This window comes from Buteo buteo, chromosome 2 (genome assembly GCF_964188355.1).
Source record: "Buteo buteo chromosome 2, bButBut1.hap1.1, whole genome shotgun sequence".
NCBI lineage: Eukaryota > Metazoa > Chordata > Aves > Accipitriformes > Accipitridae > Buteo > Buteo buteo.
Window position 1 is genome coordinate 54119916 of NC_134172.1, and position 26157 is coordinate 54146072.

A 26157-nucleotide genomic window follows, 5' to 3' on the forward strand; every position below is an offset into this window, starting at 1 on the left:
TCTCTGCCTGGGGTTTTTTTTTGGCCATTTGTTTTTACTGCTCTGAGCTAACTACTCCTGAGCTTTTCTTTTTTTCTGGCCCTCTCCTTGGTAGCTGACAGGCACTACTTGAGGCTCAAATAGATAGTGGCCATTAAGGCAGGTACCAGTTTCTCTTCCTCAGCCTTTTTGCAGAAGGCACAACCTATCAAAATACTGAAATATTTGATTAGTAGTGTTTACCTTCAGACAGGCCTATGTTTAAGCCCCATGTGGAACAAAGGCCAGAGTCCTTCTGTTTATTAAGATAAAGTTTAGGATTTGGAGTGGGTATCTCTGACAAGCATGTCCCCATGCCAAGCTTATTAGAAGGACAAGAACTTTTCCTTTTTGCCTTTTTTCTGCGTTTCCTTTCTGAAGGGCTGAAAGCAGCACTCAGTTATCATGTTTGCTGGCAGTGTGCCCAGCACAATTGTTAGAAGTCTGGATCCTTTTTGTGCAGAAACCTGTGATTAAGCCACATTCAAACAGAAGTAACGTCAGATCATGTCAATATCTAAAGCTTTCTATACTTGGTTATTACCCTCCATGGCTAGATGTGACTCCTCATGTTGCCTTTTCAGTCATTTTGATTTCTGTTTCCCTCAAGATGAAAACTTATGGGAACAAGAGAAAAGGTTTAATCTTTTACTTTGAGAGGTTGGTCTGCTAAAGCTGCTCAGCAGAAATTCTCACAGGAGTTAAGGCAAACAGAAAACTGGGCATTAGGCTTTGTGTCCAGGAGGAAAAGCCATGCTTGCCATGTTATAAAGCTTAAGCAGGCAATCTGCACGGAGCTTTAAAAAGCCCTTCAAAGATTCATGTGCGTACAGATTTTTTTTCCCAGGCTTTTAATTCCAACCATTGCTCTCTTCAATTGTGGTAGTGTCAGATAAAATTCCTTATAACACTAAATAGGTTGGATAAGCTGAGGAGATTTTATAGCAGTGGCATATTCAGGTTGTAGAAGCACTAAAAGCTATTAAGGTCAATATACTGTTTCCTGATTTCATCTATAATTAGTAGCAGAATATGTCCTATCCATTTTAAAGAATAATCTTATTTATGCAATGAAATACCAGTTCATCTCATTAAAGAAAGGAATCCATCTTGTCTTAAAGTAAAATTTGGCACACAATTCTCCTATTATTGTTTATTTTTGAAAAGCATTCTATTTAGGCAATGACACAAAAGTGAGGTGAGTTTGGTTACCAGATTGCACTAGTCTGCAGATAAATACCAGCTGATTAAAAAATATTTTTCGTTCTTTTTCAAGCCAAAATTTATAGATGTGTGGATGGAGGGCAAGGGGGGGTGGGCCAACATAAAAAATACGCACTGATATTCATTTTCAAATCTAAAAAGAAGTGGTAACAAAAGAGTAAAATTCAAATACAAAGCTAGAAGCTTATAAAGATCAAGGCTAGACTTTGGCTTACCATCTTGCTTTTGACAGGGAAAAAAAACCAAACAAACAAAAAAAGACTTTGCAAATAACCATCTTTTAACTATAAATTTATCTGTTGACTTAGGAGATGTCTACTCCTTCAGTTATTTGAAGAATTGATAGAATAGCATAGCATAGCATAGCATAGCATAGAATAGAATAGAGTAACTACTGATTTGGTAACCTGCAGCTTTTCTTTCCCTAAAGGGAGAGGCTGCTAATACTGTTGCATAGTGAGTGAAAATGTATGTAATGCTAAAACTTGGTATGGTGTTTCTAAGTTCCTCTGCCCTCTGATGAGGCAAACAGTATCAACAGCCATTGAAACTGAAGAATTTGCCTTTGCATCATGGTGTCTCTTAAGGAAATAGTGCAGATATGCACATGTAAAAGCAGACTGGTTTTGCTTAGTAAAAATATAATCAGTACTATCATAATAAGTGAAAGCCAAAGAAATTGCATAATTACTCATCATACGGAGAAAAAACAAAAAAAAAAAAACACCTGGCAGGACAGGTTTAATCTGCAAAATTAGCTTTCAATCTCTGCTCTTTGTATACTTAATAAATATTTATGGACAGAATTGTTCTTAGGCTACTCATATGAAGATGATACACGTTTCTTTCCTTCTTATGAGGATTTGAGCTTTTCACTGAGTCGTGACCTTTTTTTTTAGAAAAGCCAATCAGCCCTATTCTGAAGCAGGACCTGTTGCTCTCTCTGCAGAATTCATACATTTTTAGATGCAGCTAGAGTAATCCTCTTTGCTGCCACCCTATTCCCCAGCCCCCATTGCCTCAGCACTCGTGGCAGCTGGCTTACTGTGCTCAGCAAATGGGAGAGAAAGGACATCTGCAGTTTCAACCATTCTGCTAGAAACTCTGCAATGAAATCAGAAATGACAAGGTGAGCTCAGCAGAGACCGAGCTCTGAGATGGTTTTTTGCTAACCCTTTGCTGGCTAGCCCTTTCATTCACTTTCCCAGAAAAATCAAATTTGAATCTATCATTAATTGGTACTCTTTATTCTTCCTGGTTTGTTTGTTTGGGGTGGTTTTTTTCAGGGAAGGAGAAGGAAGAAGGGAGGGAGAAGAAGAAGAGGGGACGTGGGGTGAGAATGGCTATCTTTATGTGATACTACATATTGCCTTTGAGAGTGCTGTCACTGAAGACATATGAGAGTAAGTATTATATCTAAAGAAAAACGAGAAGACCCTGGATTGCTGACAAATACTGACATGCATACATAATAATATATATTAAAACTGTTCTCTTACACTGAGACAATATAATACAACGTAGGTGCCGGTTTTTCCTTCATTGCAAAAACAGACTTCCGTTTCGTTCCTCCTCATCAAATTTTCTATTTGTTTGTATTTTGAGCTCCCAAAAAATAGGTAGTGAATTCAGAAACAAATGGCTATAAACATGGTACAACAGCAGACCAGGTGAAGTATCCCCAAATCAGAGCTAGTGATGGTTGAAGCCAAATGCTCTGTTCAGTGGGTTCTTAAGCAAACAGTATACAATGGCTGAGAAGGTGACCCACCATCACATGCACAGACTTGATATCGCCAAGATTCACTGTCAGGAGTCTAGTTTAGCAGCTGTTCTGTCTGTTAGTAATGACTACACAGGCAACACGTGATGCTGGTTACAGGCTGCCTATTTATAGTCTGAGAAGGGAGGACCAAGATTAGTTTTCATTATAGTAACTAATATCAAGGCTGAATCTGAGCCACACCAGTCCCACTTAGGGGTCAAACTGCAGTCAAGGTAATTAGTACAGGCACACATGAAGTTTACAAGGTGCAGTGCAACACTATATACACTAAGGAACTCCAGCCAAGCTGGTACAGCTAAATGACAAGAATGCAGTGCATCGCAGAGAGCCTGTGTTAGTGCTGGGTACAGAAAGGTTGTGTTGGCCAGCTTCTGCTCTCAACTCACCAGCCCTCCATCTCAGTGCCTGGACAAGTGTACGTGCTCTGGTGGTCTGGGTGCACCCACACAGCTCGAGTGCTTCCATCTCCAGGGTTAGCTCTGGGTTTGTTCCAAGCCACTTCATTGACTCATGTCAATGTTTCCTTAAAGAAATGCTGCATTTGTTTCTGTCCTTCAGGGGATTTCCTTTAAGAACAGAGGCTGTCAAGCAACAGCAAATTCCTATGGAATTAGGTGGGTTGCCTAAATCAGATCTTGATTCACAACGGCTTCTGTGCAGCCAGGTTTTTCTTCCAAGACTGCCTTTTAACTATATTTTTGAAGGCTCAGTTGATCCAATACAAGGACATTTTGGTCCATTTCTGCCCTTATGCAACTCAAGATTGTCACAAAGACTATTTTTTCCCAATGAAGGAAATTGTAAAATCCAGTGTCAGAGTACAGCTCTTCCCTCTGGCAGAAGAAGAAAGACTTCATAGATCAAAGCAAAGTACATCTCTGGTGTCAAGCAGCCCAGCCTGTTCACAGCTTGTGAGTAATTTCTTATTTAGACCAACTAGAGACCAAAGCTCCTATTCTTTATTATAGCCTGAACCCTTTCTCAACACCAAATGCCTGATCTAGTAGCCATGATAGTAAGCATGACTGTGATGTTCCCTTTCAAAAAGTTTAGATCTACCATGGCAGATATTTATTTATTTCTCTGACAAATGGAGTCCTAAGGAGCCTTCTGCTTTGGGCTGCATGATATCACAACTAATAGAGAGGCCTTCAAGGCTCAAGTAGAGCCTGAGTAAAATTCACCAGCAATCTTCAATGATCAAAGTGATTTATTTATATTTATATTGGAAAAAAATGTCATAACAAGTAATATGACATGATGGGTATCTTGGTCATCACGAGATAATTACACTCATGCAGGGTTACAAAACATTGTGAAGAAACATTTACTTCTTAACACATAGTGAAATATTTGTCATCTTTGCTTTTTAAGTGTTGATAGAACTTTTATTACGCATGTATAAATTTTTATCCATAAATGATGTTGCCACATTGGTATGTTGCTATTTGAGCAGGCAGAACAATGTTAAGAATTGTGTTCTCTATTTTTGATATGTTTTGACACTCATTTAATGACTTCACACAACAGCAATGCATTTGGATAATGTGAAAGGTAAGAAGTAAATTTATGGAAAGTGATTGTCAGGACTTGTATCATAGTAGTTGTAGTGGTTTAAGCCCAGCCTGTAACAAAGCACCATGAAGCTGCTTGCTCACTCCTCCCCTCCCCAGCTCCGGTGGGATGAGGAGAAAATATAAAGGAAAGCTCATGGGTCGAGACAAGGGAGGGATCACTCATCACTTATGGTCATGGGCAAAAAACAGACTCAACTTGGGGAAGAAATAAAATCAATTTAAGTTACTACAAATCAAATCAAAACAGGGATACTAAGAAGTAAAACAAAACCTTAGAGCACCTTCCCCCCAGCCCTGTCTTCTTCCTGGGCTCAACTCCATTCCCGATTTTCTCTACCTCATTCCCCCCCGCAGCAGCACAGGGGGATGGGGAATGGGGTTTGGGGTCAGTTCATCATACGTTGTCTCTGCCGCTCCTTCCTCCTCAGGGACAGGACTCCTCACACTCTTCCCCTGCTCCAGTGTGGGACCCCTCCCACGGGAGACAGTCCTTCATTAACTGCTCCAGCATGGGTCCTTCCCAGGGGCTGCAGTCCTTCAGGCACAGACTGCTCCAGCGCAGGCTTTCCCATGGAGTCACAGACATCTTGGGGGGCATCCACCTGCTCCAGCGTGGGGTCCTCCACGGGCTGCAGGTGGGCAGCCACTCCCCCACTCCCCTCCATGGGCTGGGAGGGCACAGCCTGCCGTCTCACCACGGGCTGCAGGGGCATCCCCTCCTCCGGTGCACCTCCTCCCCTCCTTCTGCACTGACCTCAGTATCTGCAGAGGCGTTCCTCTCACATTCCAATCTCCTGCCCCACTGCAGGTTTCCCTTCTTAAATCTGTTCTCCCAGAGGCCCTACCACCATTGCTGATGGGCATGGCCTTGGCCAGAGGCGGGTCCAACTTGGAGCTGGGGAAGCTTCTAGCAGCTTCTTACAGGAGCCACCCCTGCAGCCCTTCCCCCACTACCAAAAATCCCACCACACAAACCCAAAACAGTACTGTGTTCAAATTCCAGCCAATTTCAGTACTCTGCTTCAAGAAAAAAAGCTGCCTCTTGCAGCCTAAGATTGTAACCGCAGTTCGCTGCATATGTTGACAGTCCTACAAGATCAAGATTCAAAAAGACCTTATAAAGGAAAAGAGAGAAGAGGTATTTTCTCCACCTCAGACATCTTGGACTCTGGAGCCATAAGCCATAAACAACTTGGCCAGAGTCATGTATGATAAAAATGTCAGACCCAAGAAATTGAATTTAGAATGACTGAATTATAGCACAGTGCATTTACCCCAAGTCAGTCTTCCATTTCAGATAAAAATCTTAATTGCAAGGGATTCCTTTTGTGTTCTAGAAATCTAGTTTTAGATGTGCATGCTTTTCCCACTTTGTGCCATGCTTTGTAAAATGTCTTAAGGCAGTTTTTCTCTGCAATCTTTTGTTATAGGCCAGCTGAAACATTCCTTTACAAGTCCAAGTTTCTGGATGACTGTTTAGTAGAGAGATATTTAGCATGGGAAGACCTAGAAAAGGAAGGAGGGCAGGTAGGAGGGCAGGAGTGTGGACGGAAGGAAGGAAAGAAAGAAATGGAAGGCAGAGAAAGAAAGATCTTTGTTTCTTTTTTGAGACATCTTTTTCACACTTAATTTTCTCTTTCAGTTGAAGTAAGTGTTCAGTAAATGTTCTCAGATTTGTATAAATTGAGTGTAATGCCATGAACAGTAGAGCTATGCCAGAATGATGTGAAAGAGGTCAGAATCAAGTCTCCTGTAGATGTAGAGGAGCGTAGGAGTGGTTTGCTTTCACAAACCATTTCACCTGCAAAATACTTTCATTTCAATTTTTGCAGAAGATTGATTTCCTTGCCATTTTTATTCAAGCCAGAACCTTTTTTTTTTCCTGGGTCATTGTTCATACTTTCACAGAATAGTTGAGGTTTGAAAGGGTGTCTAGACAAGTTAAACCTTTAACACAGGTTATTGGTACTAGATTTTTTTGGAATGCTAAAGCTAATAATTTTCTATTGGGTGGTGCTATGTATAGGTCTTTCTTATATATCTATAAACACTGGTTAGTTTAATCCTTGTTAAATTCATAAGGGCATTTTTAACATATATATACATTTAAGATTCTCAGTCTCAGTGCTGCTACCACTCAAGTCCATAAGAATTTTATCACTAGCTGCAACAGGATTGGAATAGATCCCTTCTTCTCTCTCCGTACAATGACCTATTTAGTCTAAAAAAGTTTTGTTAGGCTTCTGATTTAGATTTGCTACTACATGTCGTGGTTTCAGCCCAGCCGGTAACAAAGGACCATGCAGCCGCTCACTCACTCCTCCCACCCCCCTCCGGTGGGATAGGGAGGAGAATCGGAGGAGAGAAAAGAAAAAAAAAAAAACAAAAACAAACAAACAAACAAAAAAAAACAACCCGGAACCTCGAGGGTTGAGATAAGGGCAGTTTACTGGGACAACAACAACAAAAAAAAAGTTACAACAATAACAACAGTACTAATAAAAGAGTATACAAAAGGAGTGATGCACAGTGCAACCGCTCACCACCCGGAACCCGACGCCCCACCACTTCCCCCACTGAAAGTCGAGAGAGCCCCCCCAGCCCACTCCCCAGTTATATACTGAGCGTGATGTCCCATGGTATGGAGTAGCTCCTGGGCTAGTTCAGGTCAGCTGCCCCAGCTATGCCCCCCTACCTCCCAGGTTCCTGTAAAAATTAACTCTATCCCAACTGAACCCAGGACATTACACTACATATATTTGCTTGCATCTATATGATATGAACCTATATGAACCTATATGATATTTGAAAAGTGACTAGCCAATGACTGCTCAAAGAGTGACAGCTGCAATTCTATAGTGAGCTCACCTGAGTAACTTTCATCTCTGATAAGACAACAGTATTAACAATGGCACTAATGGTAAGACTAAAAAAGGTGGATAAAAGGAGACTAGCCAGGCACAAGGCTCTAGGGGACCACTTAATACAGGAAACTTTTCTTTCTAAACAGAAATTTTTTACGTACTCTTTCTTTGCATTCTTGGATTTAGAACACTGCTGAGGTAGTGTGAGATCTAGTAAGATCACAGTAAGATCTTCAGGTACAGTGATAGTCTTAATGAGATATTTTAGAGGTAGGGAACAGGCAGCAAATGGAAGAAAGGCTCAAATGCAGCCATGAGAAGTTTCTCTACCATAGATGATATAGAAATGAATCATAAAATTATTTTTCAAATACCCTCTTGCAAAGTCTGGTATTAGTGAATGAAGGGGAAAAGGTTAGGTCAACACAGGCTTATCAAGGGCCAGGGCCAGAGCACATAATAGAGCAGATGTTCTAGCCGAAGCTTCAGTTTATGGGGTGGAACGATACCATAACGTAGACTCCACTGGTTCTTCTCAGATCCTAGAGCAGTCTAGGACTGGGAGGTCACAGAGGTGTTAAGCCCTTGGCTGTTTGGATTCAGCACAGGATGCCCATCTCTAGAATTCAAGTTCTTCACAAATGCTCTTAATTGATGACCTAGATAGTATAAATAGCAACCATCAGTAAAAACCACATGCCTAGAAAATATATTATGGGAAGTTGGACCTGGAATAATGTTACAGTGACATAAAACTGGAGTGGCACCATGAGAATGAAGATTATAATTTTACTGCTTAACCGTAGGTTTGATGTACATCTTAAGTATTACTTAATTTCTGTGGAATTGGGATTGGGACATGAACAAAGGAGTCATTGAAATTACACTCTATAGATAAGCAGTAGAACAGCCTAACTTTGTATAGGTGCACCTGCTGAATTAAATTAATACTTCAAACAAATGGTTTTAGCCATAGGTTTCATCAAAGCTCAGAGGACTGTGATTCATCAAAGGACCTAGTCATATCTTGTGGGTTAAATATTCTCAGTTTTAGTTCAGAAGGCTCTGAAATCCATCCAGTAATAGAAGATCAAGCAAAATAATGTGATGATCTTTGTGAATAACAGGTAATTCTGGAATCAATGACATGAAGAATAGTTAATGTGCTACATCAAGACTAAATTGCATCTTACATTTTAATTCTGATGAACATTTTCCATTGTGCAAGTGAAGCTGCTCAAGGAGAAAGAACACAAATCAGATGGTCAAAGAGCCAGGACACTGAGGCCAGATCCATAGACAAACACTGGTCACTTTGAAGCCACACATAGGAACAGAAATGTCACCCTGTGCAGAGAAACTTCCCTCCAGAAATGAGAAAATATAGAGGAGACCTGCACAGAGATTACCCAGCACATTCTTCTTATAAAAAGTCATGCCAGGTATAGGAAATGGGAATGGCAGAAGTAGAAATAGTTATTGGATCGTGTTGTCCACATGGTGTTGGGCCAGTGCAATGGCTCTGTGCCTCTACTGAACTCTAGAGCTGCATCTCATTGTCCACATACTTAACCAAGGATCTGGAGAACAGAAAGGAAGGGTCTGAGAACTACCCTTTCCTGCAGTTCATCTCCACAGCACAGGGAATAAATTTAGTACCACAGAGGAACTGAGCTTTTAAGAAAGGTCATTGTTTTCTTACATTATTGTCCTTGTGTCTTTGCCTTACATCTTGCACAGTCACTTGCTGAGCATACAGTGGTTATGCAGTATTACCAGATGGGAATGGTAAGCTACTACAATTGTTTTGCACAGCTATAAACTCCCACTGATATCTACAAGGCAATAGATAATCAGATCCTCATAGTTAGTAACATGGTTTGTGGGCAGCAGCAGGTTCCTGTATTTAATGTTTACCATTCTGGCATCATGGCAGGGTTCCTACACATTGCGTTGACTGTAGCACAGGGGTGATCCAGCTGATGTTTGCAGGTCAGTTATTGTTTAAAAAAATTCCCTTGAAAATACACCAGTTTACATGCATCATTAAAGCTCCATCAGCATATTACACAGCTCCAGGTTGTAAACCATGCCAGATCAGGACCTTTCATTCTTTAGATGGATGAAAGTAATGATGCCAGCAGTGACAGGGTATGCATCATGATTAGGCATTATGACCAGGAGGCAAGACTTTTGAAAAATGATCTTCCAAAGATGACTGCAGGTAACACAGCAGGTGCTGGAAACTTTTCTGCATCACTGAATCTGTTTCGTTGACTCCAACATTTCACTGATAAATGTGATTGCACTTTTTCCTCACTCAGCAAATAGAGTGACTAGCAGAGTAAAGCAAACTTTAGCATCTGTGTTCATATCCATTGATCTATGTCTTGTAAGTGTTATGTCACTTGAGAATCTTTATGAAAACAGATAATTTATAATGGCAAGGAGATAAACTGCTATCCATCATACTGCAATCTTAATGTAAGCTGGTTTATGTCCTTCATTACTGACCATAGTACTCAAGTTGATCCCAGATAAATAGGGAGAGACTCTTTCATTTCTAAATAAGCAATTTAAGGCTAGCCTGCATTTGTAATTCCTGAAAGACAGGTACCTTCTCAGTATCTTATTCTGCATAAAGGAGTTTGGGGCTTTAGACCTTAGGCCTGTGTGAAAAGGTGACAAATTCTGTTATGAGATCAACCATTGTCACAGCAGTGGCAGGCATGCAGGACTTCTGGCATTTGCAGTATAAGAAGAGGTGGCAAAGGACTATGAGTGGAGACCAAACAACCTTCCCACAACTAGAGGAGGCAAGGGCATCAGTGGAAGATCAGCACCCAAATGCGCAGAGACAGTTAACCTTTTTCAGGACCTCACTTTCATAAAAGATGCATGCAATGAACTTCCAGAAGAGAAGCCTCAAGGAATTACTTTGAGTTTGAGGTGTAGTATAGAAATCGAAGAGGTTAAAAACCATAAGCACAGCTTTTCAGTTCAGTTGTACTTTCTCATTTGCCTGCATCTGAACATATTGATCTCTTCCTGGCTTTGAAACTCTAGACCCCTGCAAGCCTCCTGCAAATCCAAAGGTGGACTTTCAGCCCAATTCTGCCAGATTTCCTCCATCTCTCAGGGTTTTTAACACTCCTGCTATTTAGAAGAAACCAGTTTTAGTTAGATCAGCCAAAATATGCTGTGATAAGCAGGTCTTGGAAATTCTTGAAGTTTGTAGGAGATAACTTCTTGTCACAGGTATTCAGTGAGCCAACTAGGAAAGATGCCCTCCTAGACTTGCTATTTGTGAATAGAGAAGGACTTGTGGGAGATGTAATGGTAGGTGGCCATCTTGGCCACTGTCGTGGTTTAACCCCAGCCAGCAACTAAGCACCACGCAGCCGCTCACTCACTCCCCCCCCATCCAGTGGGATGGGGGAGAAAATCAGGAAAAGAAGTAAAACTCCTGGGTTGAGATAAGAACAGTTTAATAGAACAGAAAAGAAGAAACTAATAATGATAATGATAACACTAATAAAATGAAAACAGTAAGTAATAAAAGGATTGAAATGTACAAATGATGCACAGGGCAATTGCTCACCACCCGCCGACCGACACCCAGCCAGGCCCCGAGCGGCCAAATCACTGCCCCCCCCCTTCCCAGTTCCTAAACTAGATGGGACGTCACATGGTATGGAATACACCGTTGGCCAGTTTGGGTCAGGTACCCTGGCTGGGCATGAGAAGCTGAAAAATCCCCGACCATAGTCTAAACACTACTGAGCAACAACTGAAAACATCAGTATTATCAACATTCTTCACATACTGAACTCAAAACATAGCACTGTACCAGCTACTAGGAAGACAGTTAACTCCATCCCGGCTGCAACCAGGACAGCCACAGTGATCATGAAACGGTTGAGTTTAAAATTTTCAGTGTAATGAGAAAAAAGATAGCAGAGTTGCTATTTTGGACGTCACAAGAGAAAACCTCAAGCTATTCAGGGAGCTATTTAGCAGAGTACCCTAGGAATATGCTTTTGAGGGCTTAGGAGTCCACAAGTGCTGGTCAGTTTTTAAGAACCACCTTTCAGAAGCACAGGAGCAGGCAATTCCACTGTGTCATAAGTCAGGCAAGCAGGGCAGAATACCAGCTTGGCTGAACAGGGAACTCCTTGTGAAGCTCAAGAGGACAGAGAAATTGTACAGTCTCTGGAAGCAAGGTCAGACTTTGCAGGAAGATTGCAAAGCTGTAGTTCATTTATGCAGGGAGAAGACATGAAAGGCCAAAGCTCAACTAGAGTTGAAACTGGTCAGTGTTGTTTCAGATAACAAGAAGGGCTTTTTAAAGTACATTAATAGCAAAAGGAGGCCTAAAGAGAACCTTGGACCGATACTTGTTGAAGATGGTCATCTGACTAATAGGGATGAAGAAAAAGTGGAGGTATTCAATGCTTTTTTTGCCTCAGTATTTAATAATACTGATAGACCTTGGGCTGCCCAGTCCCCTGAACTGGAGAACCACAACTGTGGGAACAGTGACTTTCCATTTGTAGATGCTGAAATAGTAAGGGACCAGCTGTATCAGTTGAATGTTCATAAGTCCATGGGGCTGGATAGGATTCATCCCAGAGTACTGAAGGAGACAGCAGATGTTACAGCAGGACCCGTCTCGATCATCTACCAAAGGTCTTGGGAGTCTGGGGAGGTCCCTGCCGACTGGAAGTTAGCCAACATTATTCCAATTTACAAGTAGGGTGTGAGGAAGGCCCAGGAAACTACAGACCTGTTAGTCTAACCTCAGTTCCTGGAAGAATTACAGAGATTATACTGGGTACTATTGAAAGGCATTTAAAGAATAATGCAATCATCAGGCACAGTCAACATGGGTTCACAAAGGGAAAGTCCTGTCTAACTAATTTGATATCCTTCTACGATATGTTCACCCGCCTGGTGGGTAAAGGGAAGGCAGTAGATGTAGTTTTTCTGGATTTTAGTAAGGCTTTTGATACTATGCCTTCCAGCATCCTTTTGGACAAGTTGTCCAGCTGTGGGATGAATGGGTTCATGGTGTGCTGGGTGAAGAACTGGCTGAACAGCAGGGCTTAAAGGACTGCAGTGAATGGGGCTACATCTGGCTGGCAACCAGTCACCAGTGGTGTTCCTCAGGGCTTGATTTGAGGGCCAGTTCTGTTCAATATATTTATCAATGATCTGGTTGCAGGATTTGAATGCACTATTAGCAACTTTGCTAGTGATACCAAACTGGGAGGTGCTCTTGACTCTCTTGAGGGACATGAGACCTTGCAGAGGGATCTAGGTAGATTGGAGCATTGGGCAATCATCAATGGCATGAAACTGAACAAGAACAAATGCCAGATTCTGCACCTGGGACAGAGTAACGCTGGACACTAATATAAACTGGGAGAGGTGTGGCTGAAGAGCAGCCCTGCAGAAAGGGATCTGGGGTTGCTGGTTGACAGTAGGCTCAACAAGAGTCAGCCAAGAAGGCAAACTGCATCCTGGGGTGCATCAAACACACCAGAACCAGCCAGTCAAAAGAGGTGATGATCCTGCTGTATTCAGCATTGGTGTGGCCTCACCTTGAGTATTGTGTGCAGCTCTGGGCCCCACCATTTAAAAGAGATGTTAAGGTACTTGAGTACATTCAGAGGAGGGCAACAAATCTGGTGAAGGGGCTAGAAGGCATGTCCTCTGAGGAGTGGCTGAAGACACGGGGTTTGCCTAGTTTGGAGAGAAGAAGGCTGAGGGGCGACCTCACTGCTCTCGACAGCTTCCTGAGAAGGGGACATGGAGAGGGAGGTGCTGATCTCTTCTCCCTGGTACCCAGTGCCAGGACACATGGGAATGGCTCAAAGCTGCATCCATCAGGGAAGGTTCAGACTTGACATGAGGAAGCATTTCTTTACTGAGAGGGTGGTCAAACCCTGGAACAGGCTTCCTGGAGAGGTGGTCGATGCCCCATGCCTGTCAGTCTTTAAAAGGCATTTGGGAAATGCCCTTAACAACATGCTTTAACTTTTGGTCAGCCCTGTATTGGTCAGGCAGTTGGACTAGGTCATTGTAGATCCCTTCCAACTGAATTAGTCTATTCTATTTTAGTCTATTCCAAATGCATTCTTTTACAAAGCTATAGCCTACTAGAATTAATTGTAAAAAAAAAAATTTTTCTAAAAACTAGCATTTATTTTTATTATCTTTAAAATCTGTATTGTCTTTAGTGTGACAGTCACCACAGCAGAGCTAACTTTTCTGGTTTGCTAACTCTGAACTCATCTTTAGATGTGTTGATATTCTCAGCAGGTTTTGTTCCAGACTTCCAGCCATTTGTTACTTTGTTGAAAGATACAGAGCTAGTTTTATCTGGAAAATTGAAATCTGACCTATATTTTTATTTAGCCTGAAAGGGTGTAATTCAGTTTACTGTTATGCAGTGTTAATACACTCTTCATCTGTTGACTTGGGGATTATTTTTCCTGTGTGTTGTCAAAGGACTTTTCTGCTATTAAACCAACATCTTGTGTAGCAATTCCATTTAGTTTATTTTTCTTGATTCATGTTTGGATTAAGTAAATCAGGACACTACCATCTTAATTTAAAATTAAGTAGTAATTTACATGCTTCTTTTCAAATAGTATTCTGCCTTGATGTAGATAAATTGTAAACCCGTAGCCCAAGAAATACAGTATCGCCATCTCTAGTTACAGTCTGTGGATATTGTACTGAGGATGCAAGGCCACAGGCTTGCCAGGCTTGCACTCTTGTGGGCCCTGCCTCAAGCTTTGTTTTACTTGGTTTAGCTGAAACAGCTTTTTTTTCTAATGACAGGGGGAACTATGCCTAGTTTGTTTTACTTTTGCTTATCTTCTTATGGTATAACCACATTTTTATATATATGCTAGCAAAAAGTAGTTACTTTGTGTAGAATGAGATACTGATGACTAACATAATGCTGCAATGCAGAGGAATACACACCTGGTATGATAACAGCATCCTTGAAAAGTGGGAACATGGGATTCAGGGCAGAGGAGTACAGGCATGGGATGATATGAGACTGGGCACTGACTGATACAGGGGACCCTAGGGCTATAAACAACTCACCAATGGTCAAATAAATTCAGGACTGGAGCTGGATGAAACTGATTTCAGGGGTACCAAAGAAATCAAAGAATATATGCAAAACTTGCCATATATAGTAAATTATATATACATTAAGTGTAGTGTATGTAGTATAGTAAAACATATATTAAATGTGGCACAGAGTTGCAGACCAGTGAAGAACAAAGGTGTAAATGCATGTGAGCACAACCGAAAATGACACCAAGCAGATCCTTCAGTGAGGAAGAAGATACCAGCATTGTAGTCCTCCTAGCAAAGGACTTAGGATGCTGGCAACTTGCCATCCTTGCTCTCCTCTCCCCCCAACACACAGACCTCTTGCTCAGACTGAAGCTGTGCTCTCAGCCCCACTCAGATTAGTGCCATTGACAGAAGAGGACCTGCCTTGCTTTGAGGTTGCAGTTACACCTTTCAAAATAAGGTGCAACTCAGTGTGAGAAACACTGCCAATTTTCTTTGACTTTTCTTTTGTTTCCTGAATAAATTGTGACTTTCTTTTTTGACTGAAATATCTTTCCTTCTTCTCCCTGCCTTATTTCATTGACAGTGAAGTTGGATAAAGTCCAACAGCAAATTTGGATGTTGTTAGGGCCAATTCCACTCACGATGCAGATCTGAAGACTTGAATCAAAGCTGCGATTGTTGCTGTACTGATACCCAAACTGCTCTGAGTGTGCATGAGTAGATTCCTCTCTCCCAGAATGGAAAAAGAAGAAAGGAAAAAAAAGCTTGATATGTTGAGCATAATTGTATGGATAATCTCAATCCATTACTTTGTGGCACAGAACAGTTTTCCATTCACGCATCCATCTTCTCTGAAATAGGAGACAATTCTTACATTTTATTCACATAATGGTTTTGATAGAAAATCTGTTTTGCTGCAGATGAGGGCCCTGGAGGTTTTTGGTCTATTGTAATACATAAGAGCTGCCTGACATTGCAGCATTCGTTCTCTAGTGCTATTGCCTAGCAGGGCTAAAAGTACTGACGTCTTTTACAGTTCTGCTATTGCCATTATCCATTTCAATGGGGTTTAAATGTAAAAGTGAAATTGATGGTGTTAAAGCTTGAATTTCAATCATGCTAAGAAAGAAGATATTGATGGGAGCTAGCAAAGGAGTTCTGGACAAAAATATTGCAAAGGAGAAGCTGAAAGGCTGATTGCTATAAGCCCAGCGAGTCTGTTATCAAGTTACAGAGCTACCACAAATTAAAAGATGTCAGTCCATGTTGCATAACTCAGGATGAGGTGAATTTGTCCTTGTCAGTATTATGGCAACCATCTCCTTCCTCCTCCCTGAGGTGGGACTTCATGAGAAAAATCTTCAAGTCTTTATTCAGCTTTTTATCTGAGATTTAAAGTGTCCCTTTTCATTAATCTTTGTAGTCTGGGTGATTTCTTGTGGCTACAGACTACCATGCTTCTTGTAAAAATCATACCATTGTAATTATAGTGCAGTGTTCTGTCTGAGACTGAGTCTTTATGGAGCAGTAGAAAAGACACTTCGTACCATTCAAATTATAAAGAACACAGTAACTCTGGGTTAGGAAAACTAATGAGAAAGAGGTAAGGCTGTTTTGCAGGAGCTTAATGAGTTGGATTTTAATTTCCGCAGCAGATAACCAGAACTGTGAGCAACGTTGACACAAGTTGAAAACAGAATCATGAAGTGTTATGTGGTCCATTGAAGCACCTCTGGCACAACTATTGCTCTGACCCTTGCTTGGATCCAGGCAAACATCCATGACAGAGTTTCCTCTGGGGCTGTGGTCAGCTCTTCACTTGCCTGTCTCTGCATTCCTGTGTCCTAAGGCTTAATGTCATCACCAAGAAACATGCAACTTTCTGAAAAACACAGCCATATTTTGGGGATCTCCATATTTATCTTGGGTTGCAAACAACTGAAAAGGGTTCTCTGGTGTCTTGATTTATTTGTATTTGTGCTTCCGTGACAGCAACCTGCTCTGTACCTGTTTAATTGGTTTAAATCAAATTTAAACACTAAGCAAGCTTAAAACAACAGAGCTGTACAACAGAGCTGCGGTCTTGATTACAGAATTATAGATGAGGTTACAAAGAAGAAAATAAAATTAAAATGTTGTATTTCAGACTATACTCTGCAATAGAAGTTGTCTGTGGCTTTTATGGTATTTTAGCTGTCTGGAGGGAGGAAGGGCAAAGAAAAGGATGGTGTGTCTCCGAGCACCTCTTTCTTTCCATCTTCAAGATACAAGCCCTTCTGCCTTCCCCATCTTAATGTTTCTAAGCCTACTGCGTCCCTGAAAACTACTATCCCTTCTAGCTTGAGTGACTTTCTTACAAAGCAGAACATTTCTTGCAAGACTTTCTCAATCATGTCCCATAAGCACACCATTTTGTAAGGTCCAGTTCCTCCTAGGCAATAATCATGACACAATAATTATTAACAGGATGGATTACAAACTTTTCATTTAGAGTGTTCTTTCTAAATAAACTCCCTTTCCCACCTCCTGTTAGTTTGGTATCCCTGCTGCCATAACATCTACCCTGTGGCTTAAGTCCCAGTCCCAGTTTCCTCCATCTACTTCTTGCTCAGCCTAAAGTGGGAGAAAAATGTCTGTAGGATCAGTATGTTCAAACCATTTGAGGAAAGGAGTGTGACAATGTGCCAAAGAAATTTTGAGGCATAGTGACTGACAAAGGTTCCTAGAAAGCAACAATAATAATGTGAGTAAAGTGGATTTTTATTCAAGATTTCCTTAGGCAGCCCCTTTCTTATCAAAAGATACCATTTTATGATAAAAATCATTATGTATGTTTAGCAAAACATTTCCATTGTACTCTTAATAAAATGGCTTTTTCCCCTGAAAGTGTTTTGAGATGAATGTATACTGATGTGTGAAAACATGATTTTATCTTTATAGGAATTTGTTATGAATAGTCTTTGAAAATGTGTCTCTCAAGCTGCAGGTTTTCCCATTCAATCTGCACTGTTTGTATTTATCCTCTTGCCAGTAGCATCTGCAGTCAATGCTTTCTGCAGAGTCAAATCACAGCATTTTGAATGAAATATAAAATCCTTAGTGATAGATCTCTTCAGTAGACTAGATGTAGCACTAAATAAGCATTGATTAATTTTGTTTCCACAAATGGTGACATGCATTTCAATACGAACCCATCCACCTATCTGGCCCTGCAGTTGTACTCATAGTGGTAGTCCTACTTGTAAGTGCACTGTGGTGATGACTTGAAATCTTAGCCATATGGCTGGACCCTGTTGGATAAACCCCCAACCAATACCAGTCCTAATAACTCTGAAATCTATATTTTACTTTAAAAACTAAGGAAGTGAAATCTTCTTCTCTGTTTATACAAAGGAATGTTCACATACAACTGAAAATTAATTCCCTGTAAAGGCACTTTGGTGATGTGTTGTTGCAGTTAAGGATTTAACCCGGAGTGTCCCAGCATTGCAGACAGAGTCTATGTTAAATTAAATTTAATGCTTTCCAGTTTGCAAGATAATTAAAAAAATATAAATAAAATATTACAAAATAAAGAGCTGTTTCATATAGCAGCTCCTACTCTTACTTACTTAATTGCAATAGTAATAATAATATACTATATTGCAGTGGAGGCTACAGTTAAAGGGCTAGGGTCTCATTGCGACAGGACTTGACAAAACAAAAATATCATCCTCTCAACAAAGCCATTGTCAATGTATCAGTGGAAGTGATTAGTTAAGATAGGTGTCTAACTTGTAGTTCTTGAGCTGTGTTAGGCTCACAGAAGGTGTAAGTAAGTGTGGTGTGAACACGGGAGTTGCAGGCAGTGACTGATGACTGAATGATGCTGGCAGGAAGGCTGGTCTGTAACCAGCATCCCCAGCCAGAGGAGGAAGTCTGACAGCAGAACCCATGGCAGCCGTGCTATTTGGCTGGACAGTAACACAGCTGCATACTCACCCTGGTCTCGTTTGGGATAGTGAGGTGGCTGGGGAGCCTTTCTCACTGAAGAGCTGTTTGTCTCCATTAGTACTTGAATTTCATAGTAGGTTCCCTGTAGCTCCCACAGCTCTTTTGCTTGTTGTGTGTTCTTTGTGTTTTAGGCTTATAACTTGGCTAAATATTCAGGAAATGTAAAGCTAGGGGACTAAAATACTAATTTAATTTATAATGACATGCAAGCATTTCTACAAGGTTATTCAGAGCAGCTTAATTAGCTCCTTAACAAGGATTATATTCCTGACTTTTTGTCAAGTCCTTCTTACTTCACATGAGTTTATTCAGCAGGTGGAATAAAAACAGTTTTGAGATTCTGCCAGCGTCTAGCATTATCTCTAGCTCCCAGGAGAAGGAAATGTAGATGTCCAGGTACATCCGCAAGTGGGAAAGTGTGTACAGAAGTCCATCTGGATTCTGTACTAACAGATTATTGACAGACCACTCATGCACCTAGACCATAAGCAACTCTAATACTGAGGGAGCACTCTGAAAAGTGAGAGATGGAAAGAGACCTGAGACCATGAATGAAAATAAAATTCTAGACCTTTTTTATCTGTGTTGCTTTATCACTAGGTATGTCTTCAGAGGAAAACCTTGCAATTAATTAGCAGACTTTTCTTGCCAAAGCTTGTTTATGATATGAAGATTATTGACATTTCTATAGAAATCAATAATATTCAATCTGGAAATTACCAATTTGTGTAAATGGGGTGCATAGTAATACATTTGTGGTGGGTTGACCCTGGCTGGACACCAGGTGCCCACCAAAGCCATTCTATCACTCCCCCTCCTCAGCTGGACAGGAGAGAGAAAATATAACAAAGGGCTCGTGGGTCAAGATAAGGACAGGGAGAGATCACTCAACCAATTATTGTCACTGGCAAAACAGACTCAACTTGGGGAAAATTAACTCAATTTATTACCAATCAGCCAGAGTAAGGTAATGAGAAATAAAACCAAATCTCAAAACACCTTCCCTCCACCCCTCCCTTCTTCCCGGGCACAAATTCACTCCCGGATTCTCTACCTACCCCACCCCAGACCCCCCCCCCCAGCAGCGCAGAGGCACAGGGAATGGGTTTTACGGTCAGTTCATCACACATTATTTCTGTGGCTTCATCCTCCTCAGGGGCAGCACTCATCACGCTCTTCCCCTGCTCCAGTGTGGGGTCCCTCCCACAGGAGACAGTTCTCCATGAACTTCTCCAGCGTGGGTCCTTCCCACAGGCTGCAGTTCTTCACGAACTGCTCCAGCATGGGTCCCTTCCATGGCGTGCAGTCCTTCAGGAGCACACTGCTCCAGCGTGGGTCCCCCATGGGGTCACAAGTCCTGCCAGAAAACCTGCTCCAGTGTGGGGTCCTCTCTCCACAGATCCGCAGGTCCTGCCAGGAGCCTGCTCCAGCGTGGGCTTCCCACGGGGTCACAGCCTCCTTTGGGCACCCACCTGCTCTGGCATGGGGTCCTGCATGGGCTGCAGGTGGATATCTGCTCCACCGTGGACCTCCATGGACTGCAGGGAGACAGCCTGCCTCACCAGGGTCTTCCCCACGGGCTGCAGGGGAATCTCTGCTTTGGTGCCTGGAGCACCTCCTCCCCCTCCTTCTTCACTGACCTTGGTGTCTGCAGGGCTGTTTCTCTCACATGTTCTCACTCCTCTCTCCAGCTGCCATTTCTGTCTGTCCCGCAACTTTTTTCCCTTCTTAAATATATTATCCCAGAGGCACTACCACTATCATTGATTGGCTCAGCCTTGGCTGGCAGCTGGTGCGTCTTAGAGCTGGCTGGTATTGGCTCTGTCAGACATGGGGGAAGCTTTCAGCAGCTTCTCACAGAAGCCACCCCTGTAACCCCCCCGCTACCAAAACCTTACCACACAAACCCAATACAACATGTTGAAAACCAGCTGACCTAGCCTAACTGGTGAATTCAAAGCTATATATCTGTGTTATGAATGCCCATTTCATCCCCTTTTCACTGCTCACACATGCATGTACACACATACACACAAAATCTCAGTTACAACTTTCCTTCTGGGATGCATGAAAGTAAATGGAAAGCTGCTTCTTTTTCCAAAGCTTCTTATTCTGCATTCTTGAGAGAGGCAGAATTAAATGGAGGGGATGGGAGAGGAATATGGAAGGCAATAGTATGCATGTATTTAAACCTAAAGCCTTCTTCTATTAATTCAGATGTTCAATTTAAATTTGAATAGAGATTAATAAATTACACAATTTATAACACTTCAGACTTGGGTGTTGGCCAGTGGTGTTATAGATGAGCAGTGTTGAGCTTCTGGAGCTTCAGCATGCTCATTCATATTCATCCAGTGCAAACCAGAGAACTAATAGCATTATCACCTAGTTCAGTAATCAAATAATGGAAAACCAATCTCTGGGAGTTTTGACTGGAATGGAAAATAGTTTCTTATTGTGTTTATTAGCTGGAATACTAAGGACTCAGCTGTGGTGAGTTAATGAGTGATATTTTAATAAATTTCTGAATCTGGACACATAAGCAGAAGCATTCTGATGAAACCAGAATTAGCTGTTTCAGTCTCTCATTGGCTTGCCATATCACCTATATCTTACAAATATTTTTGACTTTGCAGTGTAATGCTACCTTGCACAGGATGTCAACTGACATGCTAGCTGAAATACTGTCATAGTTCTTGAGGATTATTATGATATTTCTCCAGTGGAAATGTATTAGAGGCTATTATGGGCATATGTTAATTGTGTCTGTATTGCTTAGCTTCATTTATTGGATTTTTCCTGTGATACATATTAATAGACTTCTAATAGACATGGCTACATTTTCAGAAAATATGGGTGTAGCTGTGTAGAGTAAATTTGAAGACAGGTAAGTTACACATGAGGTAATGTATGAAAGCAAAACATGTGCCTGAGGTGAGGCAGTCACCAATTTAGTGTTTCGCCCATCTGTCTGATCTCCCATGAATTCAGTGTTACTATACTAAACATGTAGTATCAACACATTTGTGTATGACTGAATGTGATAAATTAGGAACTTTAAAATGAATGTACCATTAAGTTGCTCTACCTTCTGAAACCTGACACACCACATCCAGAAAAACAAGAAGGAGGTAGTAGAATCGAGGTGTCTGGGGGCTTTTTCAGCGTAGACAACACTGTAGCATATATTGACATTAAAAGCTTCAACATTTCAGACAGCTTCAGGGGAGTACTGAAACATGTGTCTTTCCTGTCTATCCCACGCAGGGAATTACTGGAATGCAGCTTCTTTTGTTACTTCATCATCCTACCTTCACTTCTCCACCTTCCAAGGGGAAACCAGTGCAGACATCTCTTTCTATTTCAAAACGTCGGCCTCAGATGGGGTGTTTCTTGAGAATCTGGGGAACACTGACTTCATCAAACTGGAGCTGAAATGTAAGTATGTTCTTCCCATCACTTTTCTTGGCACCTGAAGTGGATTTCTGTCAGATAGTAGGTTTTAAGAAATGTGTATCATTCAGTAAACTGTGTAAGCTCGCTAAATTCTGGAAGAACTTCCAAATCAAGCTGCTTGACATATTTTCAAGTTGCCTTACGTGGGAGAAGCTCTTGAAGTATATTTGGATTGTTTATTGAGGGGAGAAATACAAAGAAGGATAGAACTGGTAACATCAGTTATAAAAATGACACTGACCTGAAAAGATTTTTCAAAATTGCGTGCCAGATTTATTTTTTTAAAGTGTGTATCTTCAGCTCTGTGTGCTTTTCTATTTTATCTCACAGTTGGTTTGGAAATAGGGGAAAGAAAGAAAAAAAAGAGACCATCCTAATCAGCACTAAGGAGCCAAAGAGCTGAAAACTTGCATGAGATATTTAAAAGACCTAAAAAAATCTCATAAAAATAAATCTTTATCAGTGTTATCTATTAATAAAATTGCTGATCTGAAAAAGAGAGCATAATGATATCAAGAGGCAAGGTAATTTTATTATTTAACCATTTTTAATCGCCCAGGGGCAAACTTTCCAAGGAAGGTTCCAAAATCCTCAGCTGTACTTGCATTCTGCTTAGTGAAATTGAAGCAGTTGAATTAGGGGGGGAAATGTTTTATGTCTCCTTTGTTCTCCCTCAACCCAGCTTACTCTGCCATAAACGGGAGCAGTGACAGGCCTGCTGTGCTACATGCAGCTGTTATTACAGCCTCTTGTGGCACATTACAACAGCAGCTTTACATGAGTGCAGCAAGCTTCCTCCCTGCACTCCAGCACCGGGGAAAGCATTTGTGCTTCCTTTTGCTGCAGGAGCTACTCATGGACACCGAGGACCTAGCTCTAAATATTGATGCACAAAAGTCAGCATCAAAAGTCACTAATGTTGAAAGAGAAGAAAGTGTTTGCATACCCCAAATAATGTATTCTTATGCAGATTCAATGTGATTTTCACATGCACATCTAATTTTAAAACAAAAAGCCATTTTTGACACTTCCCAAAGTCTAAAAACACAAATTAGAATGTGGAAATTTAGAAACCACCAGAAGGCCCCTTTAAAATGTAACTAAATTTTCTCTCTGGGTAAAGTAAAGTGCCAAGTTCCAAGTGGGTGACAGCTTCTTTTCCCTTTTTCTACAAGGAATTTAGTTGATGTTCCTTAATCTCAATTTTCTGTAATCTGCAACTGGTGCAAATCAAAATAGCTCCTATTGAGTCACAGGGAATAGTCTCATTTGTATTAACAAGGGGCACAGCCCTTTAAAAATAAAGGGGCAGCTAATTCTAATTTCAGTTTGAATTTAAGTAGTACTTACAGTCAGCTAAGGTGGACATCTCCAGAGCTTCTTGCTCTTCTACTGTATGGAAGGTATTCTCAGCCACTGTATTTATCAGACCAGCCATGCTGTTCACTTAGCTAAAAGGTGACAATAACAGTGAATAAAGATGACTTGGCAGTGACTATAACTCTTTTGAATTCAGCACAGTTTAAATAATAATCATGCTGCAGTGGCTCGCTGAATACATGCACTGGTTCAAGAAAGCATGTGGCAGTGTACCCCAACTATCATTAAACAGGAGTTTAATTTTAAGCCTATGCTTGAGATCCACTGACTTTGATGGGATCTGGCATACACATAAATTCAACCTCTGCCTCATGTCCCTGAATCTAAGCCTTAAATTACAAATTCTTGATGGCAGAAATTGAACTATCACATGTAAAAACAGTCTGTAAGGTCAAATATACTATTACTGTTTAAAGTAGTAAAATGCTCTTGATTAAAACTGTCCTCACTGTATTTGCTAAAAAGTACAAAGCAGTTCATTCAATATAATTGCATTCACTCTACCTTTTCTTTCCTGCAAACTATTGCTTGAAATTTTCAGAGCCCCAGAAAATAGGCCTTTCTGTGACTTCAATGTTCTACCAGTCAGAGCTCAAAAAGAGTTGAATACTGTGGGTTCAGTAACAAAGAGAAACTCATTCTCTCTTCTGTATTACACATTTGTTTCTCTGTTTATGAAGTTTTCATTTTTGTTCCATTCTAGTCTGCACTTACATTGTTCTGGAATTCATTCAAATGAAAAGTAAAGTTTCCGAATTTCAGAAGTTCCTTACATGGCTTACAGTAGCCTCTGCTGCTTCTTAAAAGTCTGTTTCCCCTTGACAGAAGTCCTGTAAAATTAATATGTGAATTTGTTTCTTAATGAAACATAAAGTTAAGTCAGTAAGGTAATTACAGAATTACCCCTAAACCCAGAAGAAGGTTTCCTTTGGCAAGCCGCTTTCTAGGTAACCCATCAAATTCTCTAGTAGAATGGCTATTTTGTATTAAAGGGTTTTGCCTAATGGCTGTCATCACATATTTACTGCAAGCTGCTGCACTTCAAACAGTTGGGTGCATTGCTTTTGACTGTTCATTGCCTTCTCATACAGGTACAGTCCCCATTGAAGAAGAATGACTTCCTACAAAACCTGATCTTGATTTCTTTACTTTTTATGGTTCCGAAAGGAAAATGTTGAAATCAGTGTCCTGCCAGCAGACAGTGCAAATTCTATTTTTGTCTTCCCTTACATGTGAAATACCTGTGTGTACCTGTAATATATGGTTAGTGATGCATAAGCTTAGCTCTGCAGACCAGGAACTGAAAGGTTGTACAATATCCAATATTTTAATCAGCTTGCTGCACTTGGTGAATGCATTAGGGAAACAAATAATTCAGTCTACAAAAATTCCCAGCTTCAAGTCTTTGGAAAGGAGTTTGCTATTGCCTGTTTTATTCTGAGCACAAGGGTTGTCACTAGGAACACTCATTAAATTATTTTACTCATGTGCTGTCTTGGAGCTTCTTATGGTGTAATAACTGCACAGATTATTTTCTAACTCTCTAGATTTCTAAGAAAAGGAGGTGGAATTTGCAGTATCTTGAAAAGTAACTACATGTGCCTCCAGCAAAGCCCCAGATTGCCATCTCTGAGGAGAAGGGGAATACAGGAAGGAAGGAACGAACATGTATCTCTGATTTAAGAAATAGCTTTTCCAAACAGCTGACAAGGAAGACTGTAATGGGAAAAAAAACCCACTATACTATGAATGTGGCTGAAGTCTTTAGTTATTCCATTTATCAAGCAGCTCCTCCGGCAAGCTTGTACTTGTCACCATTCATGGAACAGTTGGCAGAGATGTAGAATTACCTGAAGCCTCAGTTTTTACATACATCAGTAAATCTACAGAACCCCATTATTTTTATAGCTGGCTGGTCAGCTGACAACAACTAGGATTGCTTAGAAAGGCGGTAGTTGGATAAGGTATAAATTTTTCAGTAAAGCAGTGCTTCCAGAAAACATATGTCTCTGGTCAAAATTTCCGGATGTTTTTTAAATTAAAACTGTTTTTTAGAGAGAGAAAAAAAAAGATATATTCTCTTTTAGAGCTTTCCTACACAGTTTTGGGAGGGTTTAACCTAAAATCCAGTTTTTCTATAAAAACACCATTGAGACCACCTTTTTTTCATTTATGCAAGCCCCCCCCTCCCCTCACCATGGGCATTTTTTTCCTTCTTTAACCTTGACCTACCTTTTAGGACCCAGAGGTATGTAAACTGCTGTCTACAAAGTCTGCCAGGGCAACAGTCTCAGACAGTTCATTGTCAGTGCCTTTCATAAAAGCAATCCACCAAAAAGTTTGAATGTTATTTCAAGGAACTGTTTGGCATGTTTCTCAGAGCCTCTCATTTGCTCCCCAGTGTGTACTTGAAAGCACCTATGAAATTTAGTGACCTCTCTCCATGTAACTGTACTGTGTATGTGCAGTAGAGCTGGCACTTGCTCTGAGAGGTGATTGGGAGTTGGCTATAGTATGCAGTACTTCTATGAACTGAAATAAGCTGCGTGGCCCATCAGAGACACATATCTGCCATAAGAGACCCACCTACTACTGCTAACCAGTTTAGCTGGCCATTGCCCTAATTCATCCTTTGCCTTTACCTCTGTCACCTTGTTGCAGAGGTTGGGAGAAGACCTAGCATGCATGAAACAGAGATGAAACAGCAGCCTGTATGTCAGCCAACAGCAACATGGACCCTTTAGAACTTCTCCAG

General features: G+C 41.0%; 1 protein-coding gene and 1 long non-coding RNA gene across 2 annotated transcripts in view; one reads left to right on the forward strand and one right to left on the reverse strand.

The window, feature by feature from the left end:
- The window catches only part of LOC142043512 (uncharacterized), a 30487-nt gene extending 26558 nt beyond the window's left edge, over positions 1-3929 (reverse strand). The window contains exon 1 of the long non-coding RNA XR_012654061.1: positions 3415-3929. This is a non-coding gene — a long non-coding RNA (uncharacterized LOC142043512). The remainder of the gene's footprint in view (positions 1-3414) is intronic.
- CNTNAP2 (contactin associated protein 2) overlaps positions 1-26157 on the forward strand; it is a 1269587-nt gene that overhangs the window by 1111305 nt on the left and 132125 nt on the right. Inside the window, exon 16 of the mRNA XM_075054733.1 lies at positions 21834-22004. Coding sequence (XP_074910834.1) covers positions 21834-22004 — 171 coding nt within the window. The remainder of the gene's footprint in view (positions 1-21833; positions 22005-26157) is intronic.